The following is a 19,617-nucleotide window of genomic DNA, read 5'->3' on the forward strand; positions in this document are numbered from 1 at the left end:
CAGCTTGCTGAACTTTAACAACGGGAAGAGCAGGTTGAATCACTTGTCTGGTTGAAAAGATAATGCTTTAAATACAGCCAAAGCAGGTAAAACAGAAACAGATGTGAGTTAATTATTGTCACAGAATAATTCCAGCGGATCTGGGGGTTACCACAAATAACCCATGCAGGCTTCTGCTTTGTAGTCTGTCATCATTTCTTTTCACATGCTCACATCTCAAGCGTCATGCAGACTTTACTGCTGAACCACATCCGCCACAAGAAAGACTCATCTGAGCAAACATATCTGCACCCAGGCTGCCCAACAAAATAATACCACAGGTAAGCAGGCGACACGTGACAATAATCAATAATACATACAGAATGACAGCAATTTGTACAACTCGGCAAGACAAGTGCAACATTTTTATATTTTTTTCATTCTTACTGCATCAACACAATGACAATAGTTTATCTGCGCTCTGTCAATCATACACACACAAGACAGGACTGACATGCTCCTAAAATGTTTGTCTTTGTGAGTGACTGTAGTTTTCAATAGAAATGAGGTCATTTGTACTGTGTAACTATGCCCTATTTAATACACACAGCCTCTATGCTAAATACTGCTAGTCCCTTGTCATTTGTTATATAACTCGTCTCTGGCTGCTCTTCCTGCATTCACTTCCTCTTCTTTTATTTCTTCATGTTTCATCAAGAAACCGGATATCGATTTTTCTTGCGGTATTGAAGGTGCTAAGCATAAAAGGAGCCTGATGTTGCCATTTCACATACAATATACATTTATTTTTTACCTTGTTATATAGCAGACAAAGAAGAGATCAAAATGGCTGCTGTGCTTCACTCACACAAATGCTGCACAGGGATGGTGAGTCTGTGCCGGTTACCACGTGCCTCTTCCCCTCCCCCGCTCTGCCTCTCTCCTCCCCTGCCTGTCTCCCTTGCTTTCAGCCTCCTCCGATCAGCAGTGACTACAACCTCTATTCAATAACACAGTTTTAATTCCAGTATAAAAATATATGAGTAAAAATGGCATTTTTAACACATTTATTATTGATTGCTCGGTGTGTTTGAAATAATGTCATAGACACTTATTCTGTCTGAACAAGAAGCCCAGTGCAAATGGATGCATGGTGTTATGAAGGGAACTAGGTCACTGATAAAGTAGTGCACTGCATGGCTATGTGTTTCTATGTGAGAGTGATCTGTATAAAGCTTCAGCAGGGATGAGCCTCAGACTATTTTCTTTCAACATTTTTCTATTTTTGTCCCATGCCTCTTCAATTCATCACAAGTTGCTCTTTGCAATACCAAGCAAATAACTGTAAAAAGACTCAGCAGAAGAAACAAACCATGTTTGTTGATTTTAGTGTATAAAACAAAATAAAGATATCTACAGGTGTGAAATTTATAGTGAGTACATACAGGAGCATGCAGCATGTATGTATGAAAGATATCAATGGATTAGTTATACAGAAAAAAAAAATCTTAGTCGGATCTTTTTAAGATATATACATATATTTTTCTAAGAAAGTCAAGATGCTCAGAATAAGGACATACTGCAAAGACCTGAGCATGTCTTTTTATTTATTTTTTACCTCACAGAATTGGGAATAAAAAATCTTGAAATAGTTCAACTTGCAACTGAAATCCAACAACAGGACAACATTAGATTTTCATTCATCAAAATAATCTGCATAATACCCATCAAACATAGGCTGAAATCTAAATCTAATGGTGAAAATTTTGAATGTCTGCGATGGCATATCAGGACAGAAAGAGAAGAAAAATGCACAGGCATATACAAAGACATATACAGACACAGACGCACGCACGCACACATGCACGCACAAGAGCGGGTCTTATCTCACCTCTATGCTATCTGTTTTAAGTCTTGGCACTGTCCTAGAGCCACTGTGGTCGACACTCAATGTGCTTTGACTGAAAGGTCCAGAGAACTTAGTATCACTCATCCGGGAGTCAGTGGTTCCGTATACTTCATAGCTTCCAGGCTTTAACGTGCCAGTGCCACCGACATCTGCGTAAACGGGTGGGTAATACGGAATGACAGGAAGATGTCCACTGGATTTGTAGAACAGGCGCTCATGTCTCCATCTGTAGATTTTCACTGATATAATCACCACCACACAGGTGATGAACAGGAAGGAAACTACAGCCAGAGCCAACACTAAGTAAAAAGTCAGGTTGTCATTGTACTCCTTGTCGTGGATCAGGTCGGTGAACTCTGACATCACTTCAGGAAAGCTGTCCGCCACCGCCACGTTCACAATGACTGTAGCTGAACGAGAGGGCTGTCCATTGTCCTCCACTATAACAGTCAATCTCTGTTTCACTGCATCTTTATCATTCACTTGGCGGATAGTTCTGATTTCTCCATTCTGTAAGCCCACTTCAAACAGCGCCCTGTCTGTGGCTTTCTGCAGTTTATATGAGAGCCAGGCATTCTGTCCAGAGTCCACATCAACAGCCACCACTTTAGTCACCAGGTAGCCCACATCTGCTGAACGAGGCACCATCTCAGCCACCAAAGAGCCACCAGTCTGCACTGGGTACAGGACCTGAGGGGGGTTGTCGTTCTGGTCCTGGATCTGGATTTTAACTGTCACGTTGCTGCTAAGTGGAGGAGAGCCTCCATCCTGAGCTTTGACGTGAATGCAGAATTGTTTTGTTTGCTCATAGTCAAAGGAGCGCACAGCCAGTATTTCCCCACTTTCTGCATTCACTGAAAAATAAGATGAGGCTGACATCCCATTTAGTTGGCTATCCTCTAGGAAGTAGGAAATGCGCGCATTGTTTCCATAGTCTTTGTCACTGGCTTTGACAGAGAAGATGGACATACCAGGCAAATTATTCTCAGCAATGGAAGCTGTGAGCAAGTGTTGTTGGAACTCAGGGGCGTGATCGTTTACATCTGAAATTTTTAAGTTAATGGTCTTTTTTGTGGAAAACGGTGGCAAACCCTCATCCATTGCGGTTATTGTTATGTTATATTCTGGCACCGTCTCTCGATCTAAAATGTCATCAGAAACCAAGCTATAAAAATTTGTTGTTGTTGAAGGCTTCATTTTGAAAGGTAGATTAGGGTTAATAAAACATTTAACTTGGCTATTTTTACCCGAGTCCAGATCTTTAATGTTAAGCATTGCTATAGCAGTATTCAAAGCAGAATCTTCAGGTATTGGGTTTGATAGAGAAATTATGCTTATGACAGGTGCATTGTCATTTAGATCTATCACCTCAATTAATACTTTACTTGTGTCTGCTAAGCCCCATTTGTCTGTTGCTTTAATGTCTATTTCATGTTGTTTTGCTTTTTCATAGTCTAAAACACCAATTAAAGTAATACCCCCAGTGTGTGGATCAATATTAAACAGGGAGGATGCTCCATCATTGTGATGAGAGAAGGAATACACAATTTCTTCGTTGGCTCCCTTGTCATTATCAGTGGCACTGACTTTTACAATCACAGTGCCCTTTGCTGCATTTTCTGGCACAGATACACTATAAAGGGACTGGGTGAATACTGGGGCATTGTCATTGGCATCCAAAACGACCACGTTTATTCTGACAGACCCTGACTTCTGCGGATTACCACCGTCAATAGCAGTGAGAGTTAATTTATGCTCTTCCTGCGTTTCTCTGTCGAGCTGCGTGTGAAGAACCATTTCAATATATTTTGTTCCATCAGCTCGAGCTACATTATTTAGTTTGAAATGATCTGCAGGGTTAAGTTTGTATGTTTGAATTGTATTTTGTTCTACATCTGGATCTTTTGCACTCTCCAGTGAATAACGAGCCCCTGCAGAGGCAGATTCACTTACCTGGAAACTGTATTCTTTTTTTGGGAAACCTGGATCATTATCGTTAATATCTGTAATTTCAATATCTATCCTGTGAAGCTCCATTGGATTATCAAGAATTATTTGAAAATGAAGAGAGCAGGGAGATACTTCTTTGCACAATTCTTCTCTGTCAATTCTTTTAGCCACAACCAATGTACCCTTCCCTGCATTCAGACCAATGTACTCACTGCCATCCTCGGTAAAAATCCGAGCCCGACCCGATATCAGTCGTTTAATGTCCAAACCGAGATCCTGGATAATATTCCCAACAACCGAACCCGTCGTCATCTCCTCAGGAATAGAATACCGGACCTGCCCGACTGCAATTTCAGCGACGCAGATGCAGATAAGCAGCGACAACCATGATAATGTTGTATGTCCGGCCAGACAACAAAGAACAGTCATGATGGCAAGAATGTCTGCACGAACCAAAAAAACCCCAACAAAAAACAAGTAAAATCAGGGTGTCAATATCCATAAAAGATAGTTGACCGTAAGCTTATTGTCGAGTGCTGCACGCAGTCTCCGTGTGTTTAGTTCCGATGAAAAAAATGACCCTATTTTCACGCACCGAACAGGGGAGTGCGATTTCACTCAGAAAAAAAAAAAGAAAAACTGCCACACTAGCCCACAGTGGCACCTAGAGACGAATAAATGAACAGCAGCAAAAAAAAAACAAGAAAATGAAATATACAGTTATATTACTAGATAGATAGATAGATAGATAGATAGATAGATAGATAGATAGATAGATAGATAGATGGATAGCTGATGGAGGGCGACCAACTAATTCTGTTCTGTGCTCTCCAGGGTGCTGATATTGTTCAGGCCAAATGAAATCCTCTAAATGAAGCAGTTGCCTGCTTGTTTAAAATGACTAGTCACAATTGAAATAAAGAATCAATTAAGTACACACTGTAACAGATGTCTAACCTCAATAGGAGAGTCAGGTTCATCCAGGATGCTCTTCTCACTCTGTATCCGCTGCATCGTCCCTGTTGAACTGGGGTCCATTATCAGCACGTTCTGACTACCAGCTCTGCCGAACTTACAGTCACTCTTTCTGGAGTCAGTCGTCCTGCACACCTCGTAGTTGTAAACATGTTGGAGAGTTCCTGTCCCCAAAGTGTCTGAGTAACGTGGTGGATAATATGGAATCACAGGCAGGTTGGAGTGATACAGGACACGAGACTGTCTCCATCTGTAGATTTTCACTGATATGATCACCACCACACAGGTGATGAACAGGAAGGAAACTACAGCCAGAGCCAACACTAAGTAAAAAGTCAGGTTGTCATTGTACTCCTTGTCGTGGATCAGGTCGGTGAACTCTGACATCACTTCAGGGAAGCTGTCCGCCACCGCCACGTTCACAATGACTGTAGCTGAACGAGAGGGCTGTCCGTTGTCCTCCACTATAACAGCCAGTCTTTGTTTCACTGCATCTTTATCATTGACTTGGCGGATAGTTCTGATTTCTCCATTCTGTAAGCCAACTTCAAACAGCGCCCTGTCTTTGGCTTTTATTAGTTTATATGAGAGCCAGGCATTCTGTCCAGAGTCCACATCAACAGCCACCACTTTCGTCACCAGATAGCCCACATCTGCTGAACGAGGCACCATCTCAGCCACCACAGAGCCACCAGTCTGCACTGGGTACAGGACCTGAGGAGGGTTGTCGTTCTGGTCCCGGATCTGGATTTTTACTGTCACGTTGCTGCTGAGTGGAGGAGAGCCTCCATCCTGAGCTTTAACAAGAAACTGGAAATCTTTGATCTGCTCGTAGTCAAACGAGCGCACTGCATGGATGACTCCATTATCTGCACTGATGGACACATATGAGGAGACTGGCACTCCGTTAATAGAGGAGTCCTCCAGTATATAAGAAACACGAGCATTTTGGTTCCAGTCAGTGTCTATAGCTTTTACTGTAAAAATAGAGAGACCTGGTGTGTTGTTTTCCACTATGTAGGCCTCATATGAGCTCATCTCAAAGACAGGTGCGTTATCATTTACATCAGAAATCTGTAAGGTGAGAGTGACGCTGCTGGAGAGGGAGGGAACTCCCTCATCAGAGCAGGTGACTGTGATATTATATCCAGATGATGTTTCTCGGTCTAAATCACTATCAGTCATCAAATTATAAAAATCACTGGTGGTAGACTTCATCACGAAAGGAATATTATTACTTATAGCACATTGGACCTTACCGTTTTCACCCGAGTCTGCATCTTTAATATTTATCATTGTTACAACAGTACCACGTTGGGCATCCTCTGATATTACGTTTGTCTTCGACATTATACGGATGTGTGGTTTATTGTCATTTATGTCAATGACGTCAATCATTGCTTTACACGAGTCAACTAGTCCTCCATCATCACTCGCACGTACGTTTATCTGGAAGGATCGAGCCTTTTCAAAATCAACATTTCCTTTTAGCCGAATTTCGCCACTTTCCTCGTTTACTTCAAACAATCCACGAGCATTATCCAGTATACTTGATATTGAATAGGTTAGGCGACCATTAGATCCGTGATCTGCATCTGTTGCAGTGACCGTCATTACAACCGTTCCGAGAGGTGAGTTTTCGTGTACAGATGCTTTATAAACAGGCTGTGTAAAAACAGGAGCGTTGTCATTAACATCTAAAACGGTGATCAGAATCTGCATTGTTCCAGTCATCTGCGGCTCACCTCCATCCACCGCCGTGAGAACTAAAGAGAGGTGCTCGCGCATTTCTCTGTCGAGGGGCTTTTCTAAGACCATTTCCACGTTTTTCGTACCATCTACTTGATCATGCAATTTTACAACAAAATTATCCGACGGTTCGAGTTTATATGTTTGCAACCCGTTCAAGCCGACATCGAGATCAACAGCTCGGTCTAATATGAATTTAGCTCCGTTCACAGCGGACTCGCTAATCTTAAATTTGACGTCGTTCTTTTCGAAAGACGGGGCATTATCATTAACATCTATAATCTCGACAGTCACGGTGTAAAACTCCATCGGATTTTCCAAAATAATCTGAAAATGTAATGCGCAGGGCGTCGTTTGTCCGCAGAGCGCCTCTCTGTCGATTCTGTTTTTTATGAGGAGGACGCCTCTGTCGTTGTTTAGCTCAATATAATCCTCGCTCTCTGGAGTGAAAATACGAGCTTTGCCCGACTTTAGTCTCTTCACGTCTAAACCAAAATCCTTTGCCATGTTTCCAACGAGGGACCCTTTTGACATTTCCTCAGGAACAGAGTAGCTGACCTGTGCGAAGCCCGAGTCGAGAAAAAGAACCAAAAACAACAGGACGTGCCCTCTCATTGTTTTTCACGATGTTCTTCCAGGGCGAACCATTAAAATCCTTGATACGTCTGTATTTCCCAAATGATATGCCACCAGGAGTGTTATGCCGTATTCCAATCAGTGGAGAAGTGATGAGACGTCTTCACTGACAATCCCAGACTGTGCGTTTAGCTTCTGAGCTTTCCACCACGACAATAAAAGGGTGACGGAAAATACGAGTCTGCTAAATGTTAAAATATCTGTCCAACAGCGGCGCTCTGAGTCCATGTTAAAAAACTGCATCGAAATTGCCACAAACATTTGATCAAGACCAGAAATGCAACAATGAACAAAGAAAACACAGATTCTTGAGAATAACAGTGCTGTCTACACTGCGGTGACAAAACAAAATGGAATTATAATGAACAAAATTGTTCAAAAACACCAGGTAAAGTGAAAGACTGAATATAGTTTTTTAGCCGTCGAAACATTAACGATGACAGTGCATCGCTATCCGAGGTGCTGAAATGAAAGAAAGCACGACAGAGCGCGTAAAGTCGTACAAAATACTATGAACATATTGCAAGCAATTATCTCGATTTTCTAACCTCTATGGGAGAGTCAGGTTCGTCCAGGATGCTCTTCTCACTTTGTATCCGCTGCATCGTCCCTGTTGAACTGGGGTCCATTATCAGCACGTTCTGACTACCAGCTCTGCCGAATTTACAGTCACTCTTTCTGGAGTCAGTCGTCCTGCACACCTCGTAGTTGTACACGTGTTGGAGAGTTCCTGTCCCCAAAGTATCCGAGTAACGTGGTGGATAATATGGAATCACAGGCAGGTTGGAGTGATACAGGATGCGAGACTGTCTCCATCTGTAGATTTTCACTGATATAATCACCACCACACAGGTGATGAACAGGAAGGAAACTACAGCCAGAGCCAACACTAAATAAAAAGTCAGGTTGTCATTGTACTCCTTGTCGTGGATCAGGTCGGTGAACTCTGCCATCACTTCAGGGAAGCTGTCCGCCACCGCCACGTTCACAATCACTGTAGCTGAACGAGAGGGCTGTCCGTTGTCCTCCACTATAACAGTCAGTCTTTGTTTCACTGCATCTTTATCATTCACCTGGCGGATAGTTCTGATTTCTCCATTCTGTAAGCCCACTTCAAATAGAGCCCTGTCTGTGGCTTTCTGCAGTTTATATGAGAGCCAGGCATTCTGTCCAGAGTCCACATCAACAGCCACCACTTTAGTCACCAGATAACCCACATCTGCTGAACGAGGCACCATTTCAGCCACCAGAGAGCCACCAGTCTGCACTGGGTACAGGACCTGAGGGGGGTTGTCGTTCTGGTCCCGGATCTGGATTTTTACTGTCACGTTGCTGCTGAGTGGAGGAGAGCCTCCATCCTGACCTTTAACATAGAACCGGAAATCTTTGATCTGCTCGTAGTCAAACGAGCGCACTGCATGGATGACTCCATTATCTGCACTGACAGAAACGTATGAGGACACTGGCACTCCGTTAACAGAAGAGTCCTCCAGTATGTAAGAAACACGGGCATTCTGGTTCCAGTCAGCATCTATAGCTTTAACTGTGAAAATGGAGAGACCTGGTGTGTTATTTTCTACTATGTAGGCCTCATATGAGGTCCTCTCAAAGACAGGTGCGTTATCATTTACATCTGAGATCTGTAAAGTGAGAGTGACGCTGCTCGAGAGGGAGGGCACTCCCTCATCAGAGCAGGTCACTGTGATGTTATACTCAGATGATCTCTCTCGGTCTAAATCACTGTCCGTCACTAAACTATAGAAATTGTTTGATGATGATTTCAATATAAAAGGAATATTATCATTTATAAAACACTGAACTTTTCCATTTTCACCGGAGTCTGGGTCCTGGACATTAATCATCGTAACGACTGTGTTGATATCTGAGTTCTCCGATATAACTGTTGACTTCGACATTATTTTAATTATCGGTTCATTATCATTTATATCAACGACATCGACTGTGACTTTGCAAGAGTCTGATAGCCCTCCGTTGTCTCTGGCCCGTATGTTGATCTGAAAATGTTTTTTCTTTTCAAAATCCAAACGCCCTATCACTCTCACTTCACCACTTTCCTCGTGCACTTCAAACATATGTCTAACGTCATCCAAAGTGTTCGTGATCGAATATGTTATTTTGCCATTTAAACCATGATCAGCATCAGATGCGCTGACAGTGGCGACAACCGTGCCTTTTACTGAATTTTCAGTGATCGTGCCTTTGTAAATGGGTTGCGTGAAAATAGGTGCGTTATCATTCACGTCTAACACTGTAATAAGAATCTGCATTGTTCCTGACATCTGTGGCTCTCCTCCATCCAGAGCCGTCAACACCAACGAGATAAACTCATTTTTTTCTCTATCTAAGGGCTTCTGCAAAACCATTTCCACATTCTTCGTTCCATCAGGTTGGTTGTGGAGCTTCAGTAAGAAATTGTCGCTTGGCTTGAGCACATAATTTTGGAGAGTGTTAGTACCTACATCTAAATCAGCGGCTCTCTCCAAGTCAAATTTTGCACCGAGGACTGCGGACTCGCTAATTATGAATTTCATTTCGTTTTTTTCAAAGGTTGGCGCATTATCATTAATATCTGTAATTTCAACCGTTACACTGTAAAACTCCATCGGGTTTTCTAAAACAATTTGGAAATGCACGGCGCAAGGCGCCGTGTCACCGCACAAAGCCTCTCTGTCGATTCTCTCTTTTATGATCAGAGCTCCTCTCTCGGTGTTCAGCTCGATGTACTCCGTGCTATCACCAGAATAGATACGAGCGTTTCCTAACCTCAGTCGCTTAACATCCAAACCTAAATCCTGAGCTATATTACCGACCACAGATCCTTTCGCCATCTCCTCTGGAACAGAGTAACTGACCTGCCCAAAGACTGAACCAAGACACAGAACGGAAATCAACAGCAGTACTTGCCGTGTCATTGTTAACGCCACTGCGAACAAACAACTGCGTCCTAAAATTCCTTGGGAAGATGAACGGCCATCGAACACAATGGGAAGAAAAGCAGTTCACTGACATGAAGAAAAAGCGAATGGCGGTCCCTCCTCGTACTGCAGACTACATCAACCCAAAATACGAAGACAATGCATCTGAGAGACGGTATCCATCGAGAAAGAGAGGCGGTACTGCTGCAAATGCTACAACTATAAATGAAAAGGCAATAGCGGCCCAGTGAGTTCATCTAGGGAAACTGCAGACAAGGTGTGCGAAAAATATATGAAGGGAAGAGTCAGGAAAAAGCTGCTCGCTATAAATAATCGATGCTAACCTGTGTTTACATTTTCGCCCCCCCCCCCAAAAAAACAAAAAAAACAAAAAAACAAAAAAAAAACAATAAAACACCCCAAAACAAACAACAAAAAAGGCGTTTTTAAAAGATTGAGCAAGAATAATTTACTGTACAAATGAACCATATGGATATGTTGCTTACGCGATTGCTGATACGTATATACATGATGTAGTGACATTAAAATGCAATGTTTTATAAAAACTCTGAAAACTGCAAAGGCAGAGGGTGTACCAAATTTCTAACCTCAACAGGAGAGTCAGGTTCATCCAGGATGCTCTTCTCACTCTGTATCCGCTGCATCGTCCCGGTTAAACTTGGATCCATTATCAGCACGTTCTGACTACCAGCTCTGCCGAACTTACAGTCACTCTTTCTGGAGTCAGTCGTCCTGCACACCTCGTAATTGTACACATGTTGGAGAGTTCCTGTCCCCAAAGTGTCCGAGTAACGTGGTGGATAATATGGAATCACAGGCAGGTTGGAGTGATAAAGCACGCGAGACTGTCTCCATCTGTAGATTTTCACTGATATAATCACCACCACACAGGTGATGAACAAGAAGGAAACTACAGCCAGAGCCAACACTAAGTAAAAAGTCAGGTTGTCATTGTACTCCTTGTCGTGGATCAGGTCGGTGAATTCTGACATCACTTCAGGGAAGCTGTCCGCCACCGCCACGTTCACAATGACTGTAGCTGAACGAGAGGGTTGTCCGTTGTCCTCCACTATAACAGTCAGTCTTTGTTTGACTGCATCTTTATCATTCACTTGGCGGATAGTTCTGATTTCTCCATTCTGTAAGCCCACTTCAAACAGCGCTCTGTCTGTGGCTTTTTGTAGTTTATATGAGAGCCAGGCATTCTGTCCAGAGTCCACATCAACAGCCACCACTTTAGTCACCAGATAGCCCACATCTGCTGAACGAGGCACCATCTCAGCCACCACAGAGCCACCAGTCTGCACTGGGTACAGGACCTGAGGGGGGTTGTCGTTCTGGTCCTGGATCTGGATTTTCACTGTCACGTTGCTGCTGAGTGGAGGAGAGCCTCCATCCTGAGCTTTAACAAGAAACTGAAAATCTTTGATTTGTTCATAGTCAAACGAGCGCACTGCATGGATGACTCCACTATCTGCACTGACGGACACATATGAGGAGACTGGCACTCCGTTTACAGAGGAGTCCTCTAGTATGTAAGAAACACGAGCATTCTGGTTCCAGTCAGTGTCAATAGCTTTTACTGTGAATATAGAGAGACCTGGTGTGTTGTTTTCTATGATGTAGGCCTCATATGAGCTCATCTCAAAGACAGGTGCGTTATCGTTTACATCAGAGATCTGTAAGGTGAGAGTGACGCTGCTGGAGAGGGAGGGCACTCCCTCATCAGAGCAGTTTACTGTGATATTATATTCAGAGGTTCTTTCTCGGTCTAAATCACTGTCTGTCACGATGCTATAAAAATTACTTGCTGTTGAAGTAATCGAAAATGGTATATTTCTGTTAATCGCACATTTAACGTTTCCATTGTCGTCCGAGTCTGGATCATTTACGCTCATAACAGCGACCACGGTACTCGGACGTGAATCCTCACTGATCGTATTTGATGATGAAATTATATTGATAATCGGACTGTTGTCATTAATGTCACCTACATCGACAATTACTTTACTAGAATCAGAGAGACCTCCACGATCCACAGCCTCGATATCAATTTCATATTCTTTCGCTTTTTCAAAATCAATTGGGCCATTTAGTAGCACGTTCCCCTCTTCAGTAACGAGAAATAAATGTTTAATGATTGCAACACTACTACCAATAACATAACTAATCTCTCCATTTGAGTCTTTGTCTGCATCTGAAGCACTAACTTTAGTAATCAGTGTTCCCCTGACAGAGTCCTCTTTGACACTTGCTTTGTAAACGTTTTGTGTAAAAACAGGAGCATTATCATTAACGTCTAACACCGTGATGTGAATTTGCATTGTCCCGGATCTTTGTGGATCTCCTCCATCCACAGCCGTTAACAACAATGACGTAAACTCCTGTTTCTCTCTATCGAGGGGCTTTTGTAAAATCATTTCTACTTTTTTCCTAACGTCTGACTGACTGGGCATTTTTAGAACAAAATTAACATTGGGCTTTAGTGTATAGCTTTGAAGGCCATTAACTCCTATATCTGGATCTATCGCTTTTTCGAGTAAGAATTTTGAGCCGACAATTGCCGACTCGCTAATTTCAAATCGCCTCTCATCTTTTTCGAACACAGGGGCGTTGTCGTTAATATCTGTGATTTCGACGGTAACTGGGAATATTTCTATTGGATTTTCCAGTGCGATCTGAAAATGCAAAGCACAGGGTGTCGTCTGCGCACAGAGAGCTTCACGGTCTATTTTCTCTTTGATAACGAGCAGTCCCTTTTCTCTGTTGAGCTGAATATACTCCGCATTGTCTCCTGTATGGATGCGAGCTTTTCCAGCCAGCAATCGCCTCACATCCAACCCTAAGTCCTGAGCTATGTTACCAACCAGAGAGCCTTTTGACATTTCCTCGGGTATGGAGTAGCTGACCTGGCTGAGCGCTGACCGCAGACAGAGAACCGTCAAAAACACCAGTACTTGCCGTTTCATTGTTCTACCGAGCACATCCGTTAAACATAAATAATAGTATCTCCTCGTTTTCCAGTCAGTTATTCCGCTGCAAATACAAAACAAAAGCAGCTCTCTTTTTCAACAGGAAAAAAATATTCCAACATGGCATTTGCGTGTTTTCTATTTCGGTTACTGTCGAAGAAGCGGTGTGCAGAGAATATCCTCGCTCAAATGAGAGCTCAAATGACGTCCCCGTTAAAGTGTCTATTCAAACTCACTGCAGCTGGTCGACAGCGGCCCACGGAGTTCAAAACAAGAAATTGCAAGGCAAAATTGGAATAAAACCCTGCTATTACTTCAATGACAGCTGAAGAAAATACTATAGAATTAAATAACTTTTTAAATCAGACGAACAAAGTTATTTTCCTATGCGTCATAAAAGACACAAACAAACATTTATCAATAAATTAGGAGATAATGAAAATAATTGGTCTTAAAATGAGAAACAAATATGTTGTTAAGAAGAAAAACTGGAGTAGAAAGCAGTGCCATTGTCGTCGCTCTCCAAGGTTCTGAAACTAAAAGCATTTGAAATTCTGACACTGAAATATAAATGAAATAATTTGTTTTTTTTTCACATAAATCATAGTCTAACCTCGATGGGAGAGTCAGGTTCATCCAGGATGCTCTTCTCACTCTGCATCCGCTGCATCGTCCCTGTTGAACTGGGGTCCATTATCAGCACGTTCTGACTACCAGCTCTGCCGAACTTACAGTCACTCTTTCTGGAGTCAGTCGTCCTGCACACCTCGTAGTTGTACACATGTTGGAGAGTTCCTGTCCCCAAAGTGTCCGAGTAACGTGGTGGATAATATGGAATCACAGGCAGGTTGGAGTGATAAAGGACGCGAGACTGTCTCCATCTGTAGATTTTCACTGATATGATCACCACCACACAGGTGATGAACAGGAAGGAAACTACAGCCAGAGCCAACACTAAGTAAAAAGTCAGGTTCTCATTGTACTCCTTGTCGTGGATCAGGTCGGTGAATTCTGACATCACTTCAGGGAAGCTGTCCGCCACCGCCACGTTCACGATGACTGTAGCTGAACGAGAGGGCTGTCCGTTGTCCTCCACTGTAACAGTCAGTCTTTGTTTCACAGCATCTTTATCATTCACTTGACGGATAGTTCTGATTTCTCCATTTTGTAAGCCCACTTCAAACAGCGCCCTGTCTGTGGCTTTCTGTAGTTTATATGAGAGCCAGGCATTCTGTCCAGAGTCCACATCAACAGCCACCACTTTAGTCACCAGGTAGCCCACATCTGCTGAACGAGGCACCATCTCAGCCACCACAGAGCCACCAGTCTGCACTGGGTACAGGACCTGAGGGGGGTTGTCGTTCTGGTCCCGGATCTGGATTTTCACTGTCACGTTGCTGCTGAGTGGAGGAGAGCCTCCATCCTGACCTTTAACATAGAACTGGAAATGTTTGATCTGTTCGTAGTCAAATGAACGCAATGCATGGATGACTCCACTATCTGCACTGACGGAAACATATGAGGAGACTGGCACACCGTTAACAGAGGAGTCCTCCAGTATGTAAGAAACACGAGCATTCTGGTTCCAGTCAGCATCAATAGCTTTCACTGTGAAAATAGAGAGTCCTGGTGTGTTGTTTTCTACGATGTAGGCCTCAAATGAGCTCCTCTCAAAGACAGGTGCGTTATCATTTACATCAGAGATCTGTAAAGTGAGAGTGACGCTGCTGAAGAGTGAGGACACTCCTTCATCAGAGCAGGTCACTGTGATATTATACTCAGAGGTTCTTTCTCGGTCTAAATCACTGTCTGTCACGATGCTATAAAAATTACTTGCAGAAGAAGTAATCGAAAATGGTATATTTCTGTTAATGGCACAATTAACTTTTCCATTTTCGTCCGAGTCGGGATCATTTACGCTCATAACAGCGACCACGGTACTCGGACGTGAATCTTCACTGATCGTATTTGATGATGAAATTATATTGATAATCGGACTGTTGTCATTAATATCACCCACATCTACAATAACTTTACAAGAATCAGAAAGACCTCCGCGATCGACAGCCTCGATATCAAGTTCATATTTTTTGGTTCTTTCATAATCAATCGGGCCATTTAGTACAAGGCTCCCGTCTTCATTAATGAGAAATAAATTTGGAATGATTGCACCACTACTACCAACAACATAACTAATCTCTCCATTTGAGCCTTTGTCTGCATCTGAAGCACTCACTTTGGTAATCAGTGTTCCCCTGACAGAGTCCTCTTTGACACTTGCTTTGTAAACGTTTTGTGTAAAAACAGGAGCATTATCATTAACATCTAACACCGTGATATGAATTTGCATTGTCCCGGATCTTTGTGGATCTCCTCCATCCACAGCTGTCAATAACAATGACGCAAACTCCTGCTTTTCTCTATCGAGGGGCTTTTGTAAAATCATTTCTACTTTTTTTCCACCGTCAGACTGACTGTGTAGTTTGAGAATAAAATTGTCATTGGGCTTTAGTGTATAGCTTTGTAGACCATTAAGTCCTATGTCTGGATCTATCGCTTTTTCTAGCATGAATTTAGATCCGACAACTGCCGACTCGCTAATTTCAAACCTCCTTTCTTCCTTTTTGAACACAGGGGCGTTGTCATTAATATCTGTGATTTCGACGGTCACTGGGAATATTTCGATGGGATTTTCCAGTGCGATCTGAAAATGTAAAGCACAGGGTGTCGTCTGCGCACAGAGAGCTTCACGGTCTATTTTCTCTTTGATAACGAGCAGTCCCTTTTCTCTGTTGAGCTGGATATACTCCGCATTGTCTCCTGTATGGATGCGAGCTTTTCCAGCCAGCAATCGCCTCACATCCAACCCTAAGTCCTGAGCTATGTTCCCAACCAGAGAGCCTTTTGACATTTCCTCGGGAATGGAGTAGCTGACCTGGCTGAGCGCTGACCGCAGATAGAGGATCGACAAAAACACCAGTACTTGCCGTTTCATTGTTCTAGCGAGCACATCCGTCGAACAAAAAATAATGTTATCTCCTCGTTTTCCAGTCAGTAGGTCCGATGAGAAAACAACTGAAAGGCAGTTCTCTTTGTAACCAAGAGCAAAACGTTATTCCAACAAAGCATTTCGTGTTTTCTTTTTCGGTTACTGTTGGCGAAGCGGTGTACAGAGGATCTCCTTGCTGGAGTGAGAGCTCAGAAGACTTCCCCGTTTAAATATTCATTTAAACTGAGTAGAGCTGGTCGACAGCGGCCCACCGAGTTCAAAACAAGAAATTGCAAGGCAAAACTGGAATAAAACCCTGATATTAATTCAATGACAGCTGAAGAAATTACTATAGAATTAAATAACTTTTTAAATCACACGAACAAAGTTATTTTCCTCTGCGTCATAAAAGACACTAACAAATGACACATTTATCGACAAATGAAGAGATAATGAAACACAATTGCTCTTAAAATGATTAACAAAAATGTTGTAAAGAAAGAAAAACTGGAGGAGAAAGCAGTGCCATTGCCTTCGCTCTCCAAGGTGCTGAAGCGAAAGGCATTTGAAACTCTAACAATGAAATATAAATTAAATAATTAGTTATTTTTTACACATAAATCATAGTCTAACCTCAATAGGAGAGTCAGGTTCATCCAGGATGCTCTTCTCACTCTGAATCCGCTGCATCGTCCCTGTTGAACTGGGGTCCATTATCAGCACGTTCTGACTACCAGCTCTGCCGAACTTACAGTCACTCTTTCTGGAGTCAGTCGTCCTGCACACCTCGTAATTGTACACATGTTGGAGAGTTCCTGTCCCCAAAGTGTCCGAGTAACGTGGTGGATAATATGGAATCACAGGCAGGTTGGAGTGATAAAGCACGCGAGACTGTCTCCATCTGTAGATTTTCACTGATATAATCACCACCACACAGGTGATGAACAAGAAGGAAACTACAGCCAGAGCCAACACTAAGTAAAAAGTCAGGTTGTCATTGTACTCCTTGTCGTGGATCAGGTCGGTGAATTCTGACATCACTTCCGGGAAGCTGTCCGCCACCGCCACGTTCACAATGACTGTAGCTGAACGAGAGGGCTGTCCGTTGTCCTCCACTATAACAGCCAGTCTTTGTTTCACTGTATCTTTATCATTGACTTGGCGGATTGTCCTGATTTCTCCATTCTGTAAGCCCACTTCAAACAGCGCCCTGTCTGTGGCTTTCTGCAGCTTATATGAGAGCCAGGCATTCTGTCCAGAGTCCACATCAACAGCCACCACTTTAGTCACCAGGTAGCCCACATCTGCTGAACGAGGCACCATCTCAGCCACCACAGAGCCACCAGTCTGCACTGGGTACAGGACCTGAGGGGGGTTGTCGTTCTGGTCCTGGATCTGGATTTTCACTGTCACGTTGCTGCTGAGTGGAGGAGAGCCTCCATCCTGAGCTTTGATCAGAAACTGGAAATCTTTGATCTGTTCATAGTCAAACGAGCGCACTGCATGGATGACTCCACTATCTGCACTGACGGCCACATATGAGGAGACTGGCACTCCGTTAACAAAGGAGTCCTCCAGTAGGTAAGAAACACGGGCATTCTGGTTCCAGTCAGGATCTGTCGCTTTTACTGTAAATATAGAGAGACCTGGTGTGTTGTTTTCTACTATGTAGGCCTCATATGAGCTCCTCTCAAAGACAGGTGCGTTATCATTTACATCAGAAATCTTTAAGGTGAGCGTGACGCTGCTGGACAAAGAGGGAACTCCCTCATCGGAGCAGGTCACTGTGATATTATACTCAGAGGATCTCTCTCGGTTTAAATCACTCTCGGTAACGATGCTATAAAAATTACTTGCAGAAGAAGTCAGCGAAAATGGTATATTTCTATCAATCGTACAATGAACGTTTCCGTTTTCTTCCGAGTCGGGATCATTTACGCTCATAACAGCGACCACGGTGCTCACACGTGAATCCTCACTGATCGTATTTGATGAAGAAATTATATTGATAATCGGATTGTTGTCATTAATATCACCCACATCTACAACTACTTTACTAGAATCAGAGAGACCTCCGCGATCCACAGCCTCGATATCAATTTCATATTTTTTTGCTTTTTCATAATCAATTGGGCCATATAGTATGAGGCTCCCGTCTTCAGTAACATGGAACAATTTTGATATTCCTCGCTTTACCATAGTATAACTAATTTCCCCATTCGAGCCTTTGTCTGCATCGGAGGCACTCACTTTAGTAATCAGTGTTCCCCTGACAGAGTCCTCTTTGACACTTGCTTTGTAAACGTTTTGTGTAAAAACAGGAGCATTATCATTTGCATCTAACACCGTGATATGAATTTGCATTGTCCCGGATCTTTGTGGATCTCCTCCATCAACAGCTATCAATAACAATGACGCAAACTCCTGTTTCTCTCTATCGAGGGGCTTTTGTAAAATCATTTCTACTTTTTTTCCACCGTCTGACTGACTGTGTAGTTTGAGAATAAAATTGTCATTTGGTTTCAGTGTAAAGCTTTGAAGACCATTAAGCCCAATGTCGGAATCTAATGCGTTCCCTAGAATAAATTTTGAGCCGACAATTGCCGACTCACTAATTTCAAATCGTCTCTCATCTTGTTCGAACATAGGGGCGTTGTCGTTAATATCTGTGATTTCAACGGTAACTGGGAATATTTCTATGGGATTTTCCAGTGCGATCTGAAAATGTAAAGCACAGGGTGTCGTCTGCGCACAGAGAGCTTCACGGTCTATTTTCTCTTTGATAACGAGCAGTCCCTTTTCTCTGTTGAGCTGAATATACTCCGCATTGTCTCCTGTATGGATGCGAGCTTTTCCAGCCAACAATCGTTTCACATTCAATCCTAAGTCTTGAGCTATGTTACCAACCAGAGAACCTTTTGCCATTTCCTCGGGAATGGAGTAGCTGACCTGGCTGAGCGCTGACCGCAGACAGAGGATCGACAAAAACACCAGTACTTGCCGTTTCATTGTTCTAGCGAGCACATCAGTCGAACAACAACAACACAAAACAGAAATCTTCTCGTTATCCAATCAGTTATTCCGATGCAAATGCAATAGAAAAGCAGCTTTCTTTGTCAACAAGAGCAAAATATTATTCCAATATGTCCGTCCGTGTTTTCTGTTTCGGTTACTGGCGACGAAGCGGTGTGCAGAGGATCTCCTCGCCGGAGTGAAAGCTCAGAAGACTTCCCGGTTTAAATATCATTTTAAACCCAGTAGAGCTGGTCGACAGCGGCCCACCGAGTTCAAAAATAGAAAGTGCAGGGCAAAATCTCAATAAACACCCTGGTTCAGTTCACGTACACCTGAAGAAAATGTCACTGATGAAGAATTATTATTATTTTTTTATCATAACAACAAATGATCATTTTGCGTGGTCAATAAATGACAAAAACAAAAAAAGACAAATAAACATCGAGTCATTGACATATAACCGAAGACAGTGCTTTCAAACGGAAT

General features: G+C 42.8%; 4 protein-coding genes and 1 pseudogene across 5 annotated transcripts; all 5 read right to left on the reverse strand.

Moving 5' to 3' along the window:
• Positions 1–1,861: 1,861 nt before the first annotated feature.
• LOC308134669 (protocadherin gamma-A5-like) lies at positions 1,862–6,176 on the reverse strand (the record flags this gene model as incomplete). The annotated part of the gene is made up of 2 exons (XM_080502441.1): positions 5,570–6,176; positions 1,862–2,608 (listed from the first exon to the last, which is right to left on the reverse strand). Exons 1-2 carry the CDS (start codon positions 6,161–6,163, stop codon positions 1,862–1,864), a joined length of 1,341 nt encoding a protein of 446 aa, XP_080358567.1. The 5' UTR covers positions 6,164–6,176.
• Positions 6,177–7,882: 1,706 nt separating this feature from the next.
• On the reverse strand, positions 7,883–10,131 carry LOC308134670 (protocadherin gamma-A11-like; the record flags this gene model as incomplete). The annotated part of the gene is given in 2 exon segments (XM_080502442.1): positions 7,883–7,938; positions 7,941–10,131. Coding segments are annotated over 2 exon segments (2,247 nt in total).
• Positions 10,132–10,878: 747 nt separating this feature from the next.
• Positions 10,879–13,124, reverse strand: LOC308134671 (protocadherin gamma-A11-like; annotated as a pseudogene). Its single transcript has one exon. The product of its transcript is annotated as a protocadherin gamma-A11-like (transcript).
• A 604-nt stretch (positions 13,125–13,728) lies between these two features.
• LOC308134266 (protocadherin beta-16-like) lies at positions 13,729–16,122 on the reverse strand (the record flags this gene model as incomplete). Its single annotated transcript, XM_080501931.1, has 1 exon — positions 13,729–16,122. The coding sequence occupies one exon, from the start codon at positions 16,120–16,122 to the stop codon at positions 13,729–13,731; it is 2,394 nt and encodes a 797-aa protein (XP_080358057.1).
• A 615-nt stretch (positions 16,123–16,737) lies between these two features.
• Positions 16,738–19,125, reverse strand: LOC308134267 (protocadherin gamma-A2-like; the record flags this gene model as incomplete). Its single annotated transcript, XM_080501932.1, has 1 exon — positions 16,738–19,125. The coding sequence occupies one exon, from the start codon at positions 19,123–19,125 to the stop codon at positions 16,738–16,740; it is 2,388 nt and encodes a 795-aa protein (XP_080358058.1).
• Between the last annotated feature and the right edge of the window lie 492 nt (positions 19,126–19,617).

The sequence above is a fragment of the Blennius ocellaris genome (genome assembly GCF_963422515.1).
Source record: "Blennius ocellaris genome assembly, chromosome: 9".
In the NCBI taxonomy this organism is placed as follows: Eukaryota; Metazoa; Chordata; class Actinopteri; order Blenniiformes; family Blenniidae; genus Blennius; species Blennius ocellaris.